Below are 12,927 nucleotides of genomic sequence, written 5' to 3'. Positions count from 1 at the left end.
AGCGAGAGTGGTGAAATAGTAGGAAGGGGAAGAAAATTAGGCGCTGAGGAGGAAAGGAAGCAATCCATAGCCGCCGCGCGACACGAAGACCCACAAGCAACATATAATAACCTCACGCCGCCAACGTCTCCCGAGCTGAAGGGAAGGCAAAAAAAGAGTAGGGAGGACGGACAGGACCAGCCGGAGCCGACCTATAATCGGGCGCTGCCAGCGAGGCGGAGTCAATAGTTGTCTAGGCCACGCGTGGTCGCTGTTCCCGACCGACTACGGCCCCGGCAGCTAACCGCTCTGGGAAACGTGCTGTCCCAAGAATAGCAGCGTGGCTGCACCGGTCTGCTGACTGTGTCGTCTGCGCTGATGCAAGCCGCCGCGGGACCTGCAGACGCGAGGAGGCTGTGGCACGGCAGGACGCCATCGACGACGATGATCCCCTCGGCCCTCGCGTCGCGGGGGGTTGGGATCATCATCTTTGGGGATTCAGGATTCACGTTGTTGCCACTTGCCGCCCGCAAGCCACTGCTGATCACCGCACTGCCACATGTGCACGCTCATCGACCGGAATTTTCTGGGGAAACGCGAATCAGAATCTCATCAATGGCTTTTTCGATCGTGCCCTGTGGCGTGGCAACTCTCGGTACGGAAAATCCCCCCGTTAATCCCTGTCAACGCTCACGCACCAAGCGCCCGGTCCCGACTCCATTCGTACAACCACGTGGGAAGAGCTCGCAAAATGGGCATTGTGCATGAGTGTTCTTCCGGCACGAAAACCTGCCCGCTCTGCCCGCTAAAGACCTGCTTGAGGATGGCGTCTGCGACCTGCTGCGGCTCCATGATCTGTGCCCCCGAGGCCTGCAATGCGGGAACAAATGGATCTATGAGCCGGGTCTTGGTCCAGTGAGGATGAAAAATCGTTGTCTTAATCTCTGGGCAACGATACACATGTTTCAGTTCGAGGTTGAGCCCGTCGTGCAAGCCTAGTAGCGCCGCCTTGGTCGCGTTGTAGTCCACCGTGGTAGGGTTCCCAACGTAGCTAATAGAGTCAGTACAAATGGCGGATTTCTCTATACCCAAGGCATTACGAACCTCATAGTGCTGGCTACGGTGACTACGTGACCCTTTTTCTTGGCAATCATGTCAGGGAGAAAAGCCTGGATCGTATACCAGTGGGATACCACATTCACATTGAATGTGTTCTGGACTTTAGCGGGTGGCAAGTCGAGAATGGTGGCCTGATTTCCGACGCCAGCGTTGTTTATGAGAATTGAAGGTTGTCCGAGAGTTGAGCGCACCATGTCGGCGCTGTGGCATACTGCTTCGGGAGAAGTAATATCACATTCGAAATATGTAATGTTAGGGCCTGCTTGATACAACGGTCAACGATTCCGAACTTGCATGCTTGTGGCGCCAAAATAGGCTAGTCGCCATGCGTAAGAGTTTGACGTACCATCCTTCAGAACCTCCTCAGCCGGCGGTTGAACATCCAAAACAGCCACCTTCATGCCTTTAGCCGCAAGCCCCTGCGCAACAAAGGCCCCGATTCCATTTGAGGCTCCAGTAATGACAGCGATTTCGTTGGGCCATTTCCACTTCTTCTCCTCCGCGGCAAACCTCATGAGAGGATCTTTCTTGAACTCCCACAGCCATTTGTTACGAGCCCACCGATTAAGCTTTTCGTTTGCCGGGGTGATAACCCACAAGTACACGACAACGATCCAGTTTATCCAGAATACTGCTAAGTCGATACTGCCGTAGACTTTGTTGTTGACCCCTCGCCATCTAGACAGGACATAAGCAAGGCTAGAGACGGGATTTTTGTAAACAATGTAAAGTTGGAGAAGAGGGAATGCGACTTCGCCGATGAACTGTGCTTCGGATGTTGTGCCGATGAGGCCGGGCAAAAAATGATTCGTCAGCCCCAATAGGATTGCAAGCCCAAAGTTAGCTAAGGCCGACATGGTGACGCGTAAGTAGCCGATGGATGCTCAGCTGGTAGAGAGCAAATTCGAAATAGCAAACTGGCAGATGCGGGCGATAAGCCGCATTTATAGAAGAACCCATGCAAGGCATCCAGGGATCAGGCGGCTGAGCTCCACAACACATGAAGCAGAAGTTGCGGCCTTGCGGCTATCGCGGTGTGATTGTGGAGGCTGTGCTGAGACAAGGCGGGACTAACGTCCGTCACCATCAAGCGAGAATCGCCGCCTAAGAAGATCGAGGCGTGTATGGAGTGGAAACGAAATCTAGTCAAGATGTTTGTACGTATATGCCTAAACATCTCTTTACTTACATCCAGGATTCAGAGATGTAGCTTGACAACGAGTATTCCATGGGAACTGCTTGTATCCTTCCCTGTCTCACTAGACGGTGAATCTCGCCTGACGGTGACGAACGTTGATCACATCCATATTAGAACCGTAAAAGCTTGTAAAAGTGTCATCTTATCAATATAGATAACCTGCAGAGAGAGCTGAAGGCAGCGGTTGCCGGTAAAATTAGCGAGCGCTACAGTGCCAAGGCGCATGTCGGCATGATGAAAAGAGTTGTGAAGGACCTAAGAAGATGAAGGATTGTCGAGGTGCTAGCGCGTGGAGACAAAAAGTAGAGGTATCAAATAGGAGCGCCTGGAGCTACACAGATTACGGGGCAACGGCGTGCGCGCCGCGCGTCTTGGCGCGCATTTTGCCAGAGAGAGCTCTCTTCGCCGTCTAGCCTCAACCAACCCTGCAACGGCTGCTCGAATTTCCCTCACGCGCCCGAAACACCTTCAGCTGCATGCCGCCAGCGCAGGTCCATCATGTCGCAACGACAATGACGCCATTCCTTTATCCCTTCGTACCCGAGTCCTGCCTCTACTCCACCCGCCCAGTCGCCTTCCGCTTCTTGCGCCTCACCCATACGCCCCGCAGACGATGCTTGAACACCACCGTCCGCCGCCAAGGCGTTGACTTTGCCACTTCTCGTACGGCTGATGTCGACGGAGAGCGTTCGCTGAACCCCACGCCGGACTCCTACTCGCTCACGCCCTTCGCCGACAAATGCACCCTCAGTCTGCACGCCGGCGAAGGCGGCCACGGTTGCGTCTCTTTCCTGCGTGAGAAGTTCATCTCCGAGGGACCGCCCAACGGGGGTGATGGCGGTACAGGCGGCAGCATATTCATCCAGGCTGTCCGCGGCGAGACATCACTGCACAAGCTGGCCCGACGCGGGCAGTTGAAGGCAGGGCGTGGCAGGAACGGGCAGGGCAAGTTGAAGGGTGGCGAACGGGGCGAGGACGTCCTGATCACCGTCCCCGTCGGCACAGTTGTGCGCGAGCTGTGGCGACGCGATCCCGTGGACGAGGACCTGGAAAGGTACCGTGAAGAAAAAGCCCGGAAGCGCGCGCTGAAGGAGAGCGGCGAGGAAGTCACACCGGGAGAGTTCAAGCACGAACAGTGGTTACTTTATCCCGGAGCCTCGCCGTCCATTTTCCTGAAGGAGATACCCAAGATCCCAGGGCCACGACGGGCTCCAATTGCGCACATGGAGCCCCGAGGCCCTCTACGCCTGGACCTGGACAAGCCGATGGAGCGGCCCATGCTGCTAGTCGCGGGCGCAGTCGGCGGCCTTGGGAATCCGCATTTTATAAGCAGGACGACGCCGCGGCCGCAGTTCGCGTCGCGCGGGCAAGACGCTACAAGGGTCGGGGTGCAACTGGAGCTGAAGCTGCTCGCGGATGTGGGGCTCGTCGGCTTGCCCAATGCCGGCAAAAGCACCCTGCTGCGCTCGCTCAGCAACTCGCGCGCGCGTGTCGGCAACTGGGCCTTCACGACGCTGCAGCCCAATATTGGCACGGTCGTGCTGGACAACCACACGGGCAGACCCATCATCGAGAGCAAGCAGCGGGGTGTTGCGCCACGCGAGAACTTCACCATTGCGGACATCCCAGGTTTGATTGAGAACGCGCACATGGATAAAGGCTTGGGGATCAAGTTCCTGCGGCACGTAGAGCGCGCGGCGGTGCTGGCATTCGTGGTCGACTTGAATGCAGGCGACGCTGTTGAGGCTCTGCAGGCCCTCTGGCGCGAGGTCGGCGCGTACGAGACTCTGCGCGGCGAGGAGCTCAATGCTGAGACGCAGCGCATCTTGACGGATAAGTTTGCGTCGTCCACGGGTGCGGATATCTTCGGCCGCGACCCGGACGAGGAGATCGAGCTTGAGCCGCTCGCGCTGCCGCCCATGTCGTCGAAGCCGTGGTTCGTCGTCGCGACGAAGGCGGACCTAGATGGCACGCAGGAGAACTTTGCGAAGTTGATGGCGTATCTGAAGGAAGTGCAGGCGGGAAAGGCGCCGCATCCGAGCGGGAAGAAGAATGGGTGGAAGAAGAACATCAATGCTGTCCCGGTTAGTGCAATCCAGGCGCATGGTGTGAGCAAGATCCCGGAAGTGGTGGTGCGGCTGTTGGAGGATGCGGGATTGTAGTAGTTTCTGGTGCCATCTTGTACATATTGTAGCAGGCGAGCTGCCAAAAAGATATACCCGCGTAGCACGATGTATAGCAAACGAAGAATGCGTGTGAAATGGAAACTCGAACAAAGGTCTTTGCCTTTATAAGTCACGTACTCTCAATATAAAAACCTCGCCCCTCACTATCCCAAAACATCTCGTATCCTGTTGAATCTACAAACCAAAACACGAGTGGGTGTGTTGTTCGCGCGTCACAGCCGCAGTTGTGGATGCGCACTTGCGTTTCTCACACCTCACAGCCACGATTGAGGCTGTGGCAAATAACTGCACACGCCCAAAATCGAGTTCATTCATACAGCCATATTCACTGCTTCTCCTCATCAGCGCTACCAACCCACCAAGCCCTCTTCTCTGCCCCCTTCTCGCTGTCCCTTAAGCCCACTCATGACTTTGCACATCGCGCATGGGTTCCCAGATGCTAGTTCTGCATGCATGCATGCACGCACAGCTCTTTCGCACGTACGTCTCTCAACCCGCATTCCAAATAGATTTAACGAATTTTTCTGCCTTCGCGGCGACGTTCGCGCTAGTCAATTGTGAGTTGGGGCGTGCTGGTTTGGCAGGCGCCAGGGACAGGGTGCGGCTACCCGCACGGACAACGGCGCCCCAACCCAGCTGAGGTTAGCGAGTCGAGCTTTCTTTGACTTCATTCATCCCTCTGGACGACGTCGACGACGACGACAACGACACGCGCTGGCCTGGTACGCCTCAACGCCCTGTGGTTCGAGAGACCGGGTGAAGCTGTTTGGGGTGGAAGTCTAGGTGGGAGGCGAGAGAGCCTGGTGAGGCTGTGGCTGTGGGTGGAGTGTTGGTGAGCGATGACTGACTGGGTGGGTTTGTGAAGGTGAGCGTGCCTAGTGAACTGATAGAGACAAGCTGATGAAGGTGTTCTAGGTAGGGACATGTGCCACCAGGTTTTCGGTGCTATTGTGGGTGCCTGCTGGGCTCGCCTTCTTCAATCAGCCTTCACACCTTCTCTCTTCAAACGCCTCTTCCTTTGAGCCTTTTCATTGTCGCCGCCTCGCCCGCTTCTTCTTGTTCTTCTTATTCTTCTTCTTGTTCTCGACTTCTCTCTCAGCAACGCGGATGCCGTTGGCGTCTTTTGGAAACTACCAGCCACGTCCGCGAGAAAGCCATGGGCTCGCAGCCTTTTTCGCCTCACTTGTCGCCGCTTTCTCCTTTTCGATAACTCCTCCATGAACCCTTTGGCCTGTCATCGGTCTCTTCACCCTCACCGGCTTCGCGCGAAGTATCAGCGCGAAAGCTTATAACGACTGGCAACAAGGTCTGTACCAGCTTCTTCTTCTTCTTCTTCTTCTTCCGACTGAGATGGTGGCGGCATTGTGGCAAGAAAGACCTTTGCTGACCTGCGTTGTAGTTATCCGATGCCGACCCATCCTTCCTGGCTGCACAAGGCACGCCTGGCCTTACGATCGGCTCATCGCATGACCTGGCGGCACGAATAGGTTCCCTTTTTCCTTGCTCTTATGAATACCCTCACAGCCCGGTCACTGTGGCATTTGAGACTGTCGACATGTTTCTGTTATCCGGTACGACTCTTTGGAACATGGCCATGCGAAGAAAGCGCGGTGGGATGTTGACCAAGGCCTGGTATTATGGTTAACGAGTATTGACATGGTGAGCGTGTTCTACCAACGATTTCCGATGAGATATCGTAGGTGGAAAAGGCATTGCGTTGAGCCTCATCACTCATGGTCGCAGAAAACCGTCGTAGGTAAAGGAACGCCACCAAAACGACACTAACCCATAGAAAAACACCGCCGCCAAGGTCTCATCGTCAGTAGGGCTTAAACAAGTAAGTTAAGCTGCCGTCGTGCAGTTAACACGAGTTTCTACAGAGGATGTGACCTTGGAAGGGTCTGGTATATAATGCGCGAGACCGCAATGACTAATATAATTCCTCTGGTCGGGCTGGTCTAGTGTATGTCCTTCACCTCTGACATTTTCGAACCCAAACTATCAGAAACTAACCCTTCTGATTGGTCATACGTTCGAACCCATGTCAGGGCAGTGTTGGACATTCAGTGGCTGCAGAGGTGGTCAGCGTTGGCTTCGCCGCCAGCTGCCTATGGCAACTAAAAGTCTTGAAGCCTGGGGTCCTGAAAACGGATTCCAACGCGGGAGTTCCTCTTCGGATGGAACCTACGAGACTTTTAGTATTTTTTTTTTTTTTTTTTTTTTTTTTTTTTTTTTTTTTTTTTTTTTTTTTTTTTGTCTGTCACGATGGTGTAGTGAGGTCGAGTGAGGTTGTGACGATGCCCTGCTTCTCAATAGGTTTGAGACACGGCACAATCATTTTCCTTCTATCTACGCCTGTCTAGCCAAAGGTTTGTGTTCTTTCAGTCAGCGCATGCCAGCCAGCGCACGCCTATCCAAAGGTTTGTGTTCTCTTTAGCCGGCGCAGGCGCAGCGCGCTTGGTGTTGATGTTTGCCAGCGCCACGCACGAAGGCCACCGTCAACCAACGATAAGCAATAACGCTTTTCTCTTTGGTGTTCTAAGCAGCGTCGCAACAGGCTTCACACTCGACGTCTTCTTTCACGACACAGGATATTTGGTGTTGTCAGCGCAGGCATTCGCAGCCCGTCGCACGCACGTCATCGCCCACGAAAGCTGGTGGTGAAGTGACAACGCCGTGATGTTCGCGTGATATATTATGCGCCAAGGGCTACTGAAGCTTGTTATTATCGGATATACTCGTTGTAGTTACTTAATTTTCAATTGTTTCAACTTCGCTGTTGGTTCGTCAACCTGTCAGGCGGTTTCCTTGTTTGGGATCCAACCACTTCCTTCCGCCTTTGGCAGCCGCAGCGCCTTGACGCGACGCGACGCGACGCGACGTGGTGGTTGCCTTTAAAGGACGCGCCTTCCTTGCTCTTTCACCTCCATCAACTCCTCCGCTGCCACCAGCTCGTTCATTACACCTCTTCTCCACCACCACTATACGAACACTCGAAGCCGCCATGGCTCGAAAGTCCACCCGAGGCGCTGCCAATGCCGCCAAAGGCAAAGCGACAGCTCAAAGCGACCCGCCAGTTCCGAAAACAGGACGTCGTTCGACTCGTAGCCACGATGTGGTTTTTTCGTTCCTCAAGCTGCCCGTCGAAGTTCGCATCCAGATCTACGAGTACGCTCTACCAGAGAAGATGACGTGCAGAGAAGTCAACAAATGCGAGCGTAACTCTGACGAGCCTTGCTTCTTTGAGTCCAGTGACGCACTCCATCCTGGGGACGGATGCCGTGGTTACACCGCCTTGCTTTGTACCTGCAAAGAGATTTACGAGGAAGCCGTAGACATACTCTACAGTTCCACCCGCTCTCACACCAACAAATTTCGGGCGGGGCAGGTGTTGATCATTACTGATGATGAGATTACGATTCGGAACTACTCGATGTTCTGCCGTAGACACCTCATGTACCGGACAGATGTTTCAGCCTTTTTTTTCCAAGATGCGCTTCCTCGAAATCAGTATTCTCGCTACGGAATCCACAGATATGGACATGAACTCGGAACTATACGGCATGCAGTACTATGATCCTTCTGGATTTAACGAATACAACATTGTCAGGGACAACATTCGATGGGTTGTTGGGCATCTCAAGTGCGCCAAAGACCTGAAAGTACTTCATATCGAGGTCGATTGGAAATACATCTTCAAGTATGGGGATCCTCCTGACCTCTCGAAAGCAGAATGTCTACTGGAACCTTTTGAGACTATCCGAAACGTGGACCATGCGCACATCAGCACGTTGAACGTGTCGGGTGACGTAGAATGCTATGAGGAGTGGGGTATCGAGCCCGAGTTCCTAGAGCACATGGAGCAAGAGATTGAAGTGGCGAAATACAAGGATCGGATGCGAAAGTTGATGTCTGGAACAAAACGCGTCAAGAAGGTTCATTCCATCTTCGACCGTTGGTACGACTTCAAAAGAGCTATGTTGCGGATATACACTCACGAGAAGAAGCTTGATGTTGCTTCGCTACTGGAGGAAGCGATGGACGCGCGCGAGATCGAAGACGCCGAAGCCTTCATGAAGGTCCTCGACAAGGTGGGTCGCAACTGGGACGAGCACATGGCGAGAAACAAGGAGCTTGATCAGACCATCAAGGAGCTTGTCAAGTACAAATCCTGATCCTAGGGGGTATGGATGGCGATGGATGGGGATGGAGAGGTTGCTCTTTGTGTTTTACAGTGTGGGTCTTCCTGTTTTGCTTCCGGTCCATTCGCTGGCTGCGCACGTATTGTAAGTATTTCAGGAGCTATGATAGAAGGCATTGCGCAGGTATTAAGAAGCATCCATTTACTCGAGTTGAGGCTATAGCCAAAGGCCCCTGGTACTTTACTTACCTTATGTGATAACATACATATTGAAACATACGATTACTTTATGCCCTTGGATATGTTGTATTCCCATATCTTGAAAAGTGTTTTTATATCCTTACATTCGTTCTCCTCTTATAGCTAGAAGCCACTCTCCTTCTCTACCCATGCCTCAAAGTCCAGTGTGCCCGGGAACTCCTTCTTCACAGACTCGATATCAACATTGAATCCATGGCTCACAAACCACCCAAACATAAGCCGCATTTCGTCGCTCTGCGCGAAGATACCCCTGGCTACCTCCTCGGGAGCAATCGGCATGTCCGTACCCGTCTTCTTCTTGTACACCTCCTCCGCTTCCGCCAGAGTCAACTCGCTGGTTGCCAACGGAATAACCTTGCCAGTATATTTTTCCGGCTGAAGGAATGCCTGAGCAGCGACACGCCCGATGTCCGTCGTCGCAATCACCTGCAGCGGCTTGTCCATGCCCAAAGAAGCTTTCCAAAAGCTAGGGAAGACGGAAAACATTTCGCCGGCAAAGTTGTCCAGGAAAGCTACTGGTCGGAGAATGGTCCAAGCCATGTCACTGCCAGCCGCGCGGGCCTTGAGGTGCTTTTCGATGTTGCACTTGCTGGCAAAGTGCGGGATGTTGGTGGGGTCCTCGGACCCACCGCGCTCAACGGAGGTGTAGACGAAGTGCTTGACCCCCGCAGCAAGCGAGGCGTCAACAAGAGCTTTTCCCTGAGCCTCTTCAGTTCCGGGAGGAGCGTTGTGGCCGGCCACCAACTGTGAGTGTGAACTTAGCAACTGTTCCAAGTCACGTGGAGGTAGATCTTAACATACCTGGACGCTGAAGACGCCCCAGATAGGCCCATAGGTGGATTTGGCGCTGTCAACGAAAGCGTGGGGTTCATCGAGATCTCCCTGAAGGAGCTTTATTTTATCGGAACATTGAGAGAGAGCCTTGGCTGCGACGGAGGACGTGTTGCGAGTGACGGCGATGATGTTGAAGTCAGCTCCGGTGGTCAGAAGAGCAGTGATCGTAGCACCGCCTTGCTTGCCAGTGGCACCCGTGATGAGGACGTTCTTAACAGACATGGTGCTTGATGATGATTTTCAGCTTCTTGAAGAGATGCCTTCTCGAGAAAATGAGTTGTTGCAGTGATTGATGCCTCTGTGGTGCTGGATTGCACCCATTTTATATTCCATGGCTCTTGAAGCGTTCTTGTCACAGTTCATCACTTAACGACGTTCGATGGTGTCGCACGCCGGTGCTTGGTGATGCTCGGCTTCGGAAAGCGCTAAGGCGAGGCCGAAACCTCCGCTGACAAAACCTCGCGCTCAACTCAGACCGAGAAAGTTGGTCCAGGCACCTACAACTTCACTATGAGCGACTTGGCGCGCGGTCTCTCAATAATAATACTAAGTTCGGAGTTATTCTGTTTACAATGACCTCTCTTTAGCGTTGGCTAGTTATAACGTTTTTCTCGTTATAACGTTGCAAACAGTCACAGAAAATGTGGTCAGATGTACCGATGAATGCCTTTAGTAGGGACCGGAGTGTTGTAACCATTCTTGATTGTGAGAACATACTGTTGAAAAATGACTCCACCGTGTCACTCAGGGGCGGTGTCATAAGGTTGCATTGATGATCAAGCTGTTTGGCAACCTTTTTGATCATGAGCGATGTTGACTGTGCAGTCGGTGGTAAAGACGCATTTGCGCAACCCGGAGCATGAGTCAGCGGGTAGGAGCCGAGGATGGTCCGAGCGGCTACGTTGTCCTCCAATCAACAATCAACAACCATCTACCTCTGTGCCTGGGCCACAAAGCGGAGACGGTTTCGTGACGTACGACCCCACACACAACTATCTACCTACTACCTATCTACCTTCGCCCTGCCCTGCAAAAGCTGTAAAGATGTCTAAGGTCGCCGGGTAAGCTGGATGCTATCTTCCGCTTGTCACTGATTTTGACACTCGAATCTTCGATGTTCCTGCGTGAGATACCGAACTGATGGTCGAGCAGACGCACGGACTGGGCCGAAGAGGAGGACGATGAGCAGAACGTCGCCCTACCCACACATCCGCAGATCACCAAGAACAAAGATGGCACCGAGACCATTGTCACCTACATGATGCGCGAGGATGGCAAAAAGATAAAGACCACGCGGCGCATAAAAAAGACTGTTGTCAAGACCGTCGTCAACCACGCAGTGGCTGAGCGCAAGCATTGGGCGAAATTCGGCCAAGAAGCGGGCAAGCCTGCGGGCCCGCAGACTGACACCACTTCAGTCGCTGAGAATATCGTGTTTCGTCCTCAGGCCAACTGGAAGGCGTCGGCTGATGACAAGAGCGAGCACGAGAAGAAGAAGGCCAACTTGAAGGATGCGAAAATCAAGTGTCGTATTTGCAGCGGAGACCACTGGACCACCAAGTGTCCTTTCAAGGATACAATGGCGCCAGAGGGCGAGGTCGGTGCAGGCGCTGCGGACCTCGACGAGCCTGAGACTGCGGGTGCTCTCGGCGGCGGCGGCTCCAGCTATGTCCCTCCTCATCTGCGCAACCGCGGCGGCGCTACGGGCGAGAAGATGGGCGGCAAGTACGAGAGGGATGACCTTGCTACGCTGCGCGTCACCAACGTCAGCGAGTTCACTGAGGAGCAAGACCTGCGGGATATCTTCTCTCGTTTCGGTCACGTCACTAGGGTCTTCCTTGCCAAGGACCGCGAGACTGGTCGTGCTAAGGGCTTTGCTTTTGTGAGTTTTGCCGACAGAGACGACGCTCAGATGGCTTGCGCTAAGGTGGATGGGTATGGGCTGGGCCACCTCATCTTGCGTGTCGAGTTTGCCAAGAAATCTACTTAGGTTGCGGTTGCCTCCATTTCTTATATTGCAGGTTGGTTCTTTCCTCTACCCTCAGAGGGTTAGTTCTTTCTTTTTTTTTTTTTGGTAGATGGGGGTTGCTGCCCCAAAAGTACGACTTCATATCCTATGAAAATGCCACGCCAATAACTTTCATCTTTCATCCAACATCCAACAGACAAAGTTTGCATTACAAGAGACATTAAACCACGCGGCACTATCTTTCATCCAACGATCGCAGTTCACGTTACAGGAGATATCCTCACACCACACGACAATGTTCATCCACACGTTGCTCACGTTCGCTCTGGGGCCCTTTTATCAATTTACGCCCGTTCTAGCTTTACAACCACATCAGCTTGCCGTCGTACCAGAGACAGCCACTTGGTATGCATGTTAATGTACCGAATAGTAGATGGTGTGGACTAACATCACGCAGGGACAACCAGAGACAAGATAATCCAACAAGCCCGGTGAAAGGTACATCGTCTGAGCTCTTCAGTCTTTCACAATGTCCGGTCCCACCCACTACAACCACTCGGGGCAACAATGAGTTAACCCAGAGTCGTTCTGGAAGCCCGTCACAAATCACCATCATTTATGTAGACAACGGCCCATTTATTGAGATGGTTCAGGGTCTCATGTGCGACGTACAATGGATCCTTGACGAGTCTAGGCCCTTGGTGCCGGAAGATAAGCACCGGTGTATCGAGGAACTAATGGTGCCGCAAGCAGAAAAGATATGGACCATGATCGGGCCTGAGACTGAGGCTTGTGCATTGTACGAAGAGGCATGGCAGATTGTGGAGTATCTGGACCAACTCGATAAAGCGCTAGGGCCGTACGGAAGCTGTCGTCAGGGTTTAAAGACCCTCCATTTGAGGGTGCATCAAGTTGCCGACAAATACTCAGGTCTAGCAGACGAGTGGCGCCTATATCAGTATTTTGGGACCGTGACAATTGATATCCGGTAACTGTCGGTGGGGAAAGCGACTGTCTGCTTAGTGGGTCCGGAGGTCCAAGATGAATCTGGATGACGAAGAGGCGCAGATTGGTGTTGTGGATCCATTTGTAGCCTTACGTAGTAGTCTTAGAGGAAGGGGAAGAAAATGGCGGTCGAAAACTGGCAAAAGGCGGTGTGGTTGATGGTGGGCTTGTTGAGCAAGCATTCTGGTCGATTTGATTAAGCATTGTTTGAGGTTTTCATTTTTTTTTTTTTTTT

General features: G+C 53.0%; 6 protein-coding genes across 6 annotated transcripts; 4 read left to right on the top strand and 2 right to left on the bottom strand.

The window, feature by feature from the left end:
- Positions 1 to 669: 669 nt before the first annotated feature.
- K452DRAFT_301399 (uncharacterized protein) lies at positions 670 to 1,955 on the bottom strand (the record flags this gene model as incomplete). The annotated part of the gene is made up of 3 exons (XM_033542435.1): positions 670 to 1,030; positions 1,084 to 1,357; positions 1,445 to 1,955. 3 exons carry the CDS (start codon positions 1,953 to 1,955, stop codon positions 670 to 672), a joined length of 1,146 nt encoding a protein of 381 aa, XP_033393731.1.
- Positions 1,956 to 2,696: 741 nt separating this feature from the next.
- Positions 2,697 to 4,570, top strand: K452DRAFT_291054 (uncharacterized protein). Its single transcript, XM_033541108.1, has one exon. The coding sequence runs from the start codon at positions 2,809 to 2,811 to the stop codon at positions 4,456 to 4,458; it is 1,650 nt and encodes a 549-aa protein (XP_033393730.1). The 5' UTR covers positions 2,697 to 2,808; the 3' UTR covers positions 4,459 to 4,570.
- A 2,113-nt stretch (positions 4,571 to 6,683) lies between these two features.
- Positions 6,684 to 7,309, top strand: K452DRAFT_291048 (uncharacterized protein). Its single transcript, XM_033541107.1, has one exon. It carries the CDS (start codon positions 6,949 to 6,951, stop codon positions 7,144 to 7,146), a length of 198 nt encoding a protein of 65 aa, XP_033393729.1. The 5' UTR covers positions 6,684 to 6,948; the 3' UTR covers positions 7,147 to 7,309.
- Positions 7,310 to 7,316: 7 nt separating this feature from the next.
- K452DRAFT_93867 (uncharacterized protein) lies at positions 7,317 to 8,229 on the top strand. The gene has a single exon (XM_033547337.1). It carries the CDS (start codon positions 7,487 to 7,489, stop codon positions 8,057 to 8,059), a length of 573 nt encoding a protein of 190 aa, XP_033393728.1. The 5' UTR covers positions 7,317 to 7,486; the 3' UTR covers positions 8,060 to 8,229.
- Positions 8,230 to 8,914: 685 nt separating this feature from the next.
- Positions 8,915 to 10,029, bottom strand: K452DRAFT_321388 (uncharacterized protein). Its single transcript, XM_033544391.1, has 2 exons — positions 9,686 to 10,029; positions 8,915 to 9,628 (listed from the first exon to the last, which is right to left on the bottom strand). The coding sequence occupies exons 1-2, from the start codon at positions 9,938 to 9,940 to the stop codon at positions 8,987 to 8,989; spliced, it is 897 nt and encodes a 298-aa protein (XP_033393727.1). The 5' UTR covers positions 9,941 to 10,029; the 3' UTR covers positions 8,915 to 8,986.
- Positions 10,030 to 10,663: 634 nt separating this feature from the next.
- K452DRAFT_291046 (uncharacterized protein) lies at positions 10,664 to 12,104 on the top strand. The gene is made up of 2 exons (XM_033541106.1): positions 10,664 to 10,779; positions 10,871 to 12,104. Exons 1-2 carry the CDS (start codon positions 10,763 to 10,765, stop codon positions 11,706 to 11,708), a joined length of 855 nt encoding a protein of 284 aa, XP_033393726.1. The 5' UTR covers positions 10,664 to 10,762; the 3' UTR covers positions 11,709 to 12,104.
- The last annotated feature ends 823 nt before the right edge of the window (positions 12,105 to 12,927 follow it).

Source organism: Aplosporella prunicola, assembly GCF_010093885.1.
Source record: "Aplosporella prunicola CBS 121167 unplaced genomic scaffold K452scaffold_25, whole genome shotgun sequence".
Lineage (NCBI taxonomy): Eukaryota > Fungi > Ascomycota > Dothideomycetes > Botryosphaeriales > Aplosporellaceae > Aplosporella > Aplosporella prunicola.
This window is presented reverse-complemented; position numbering and strand designations above follow the sequence as displayed.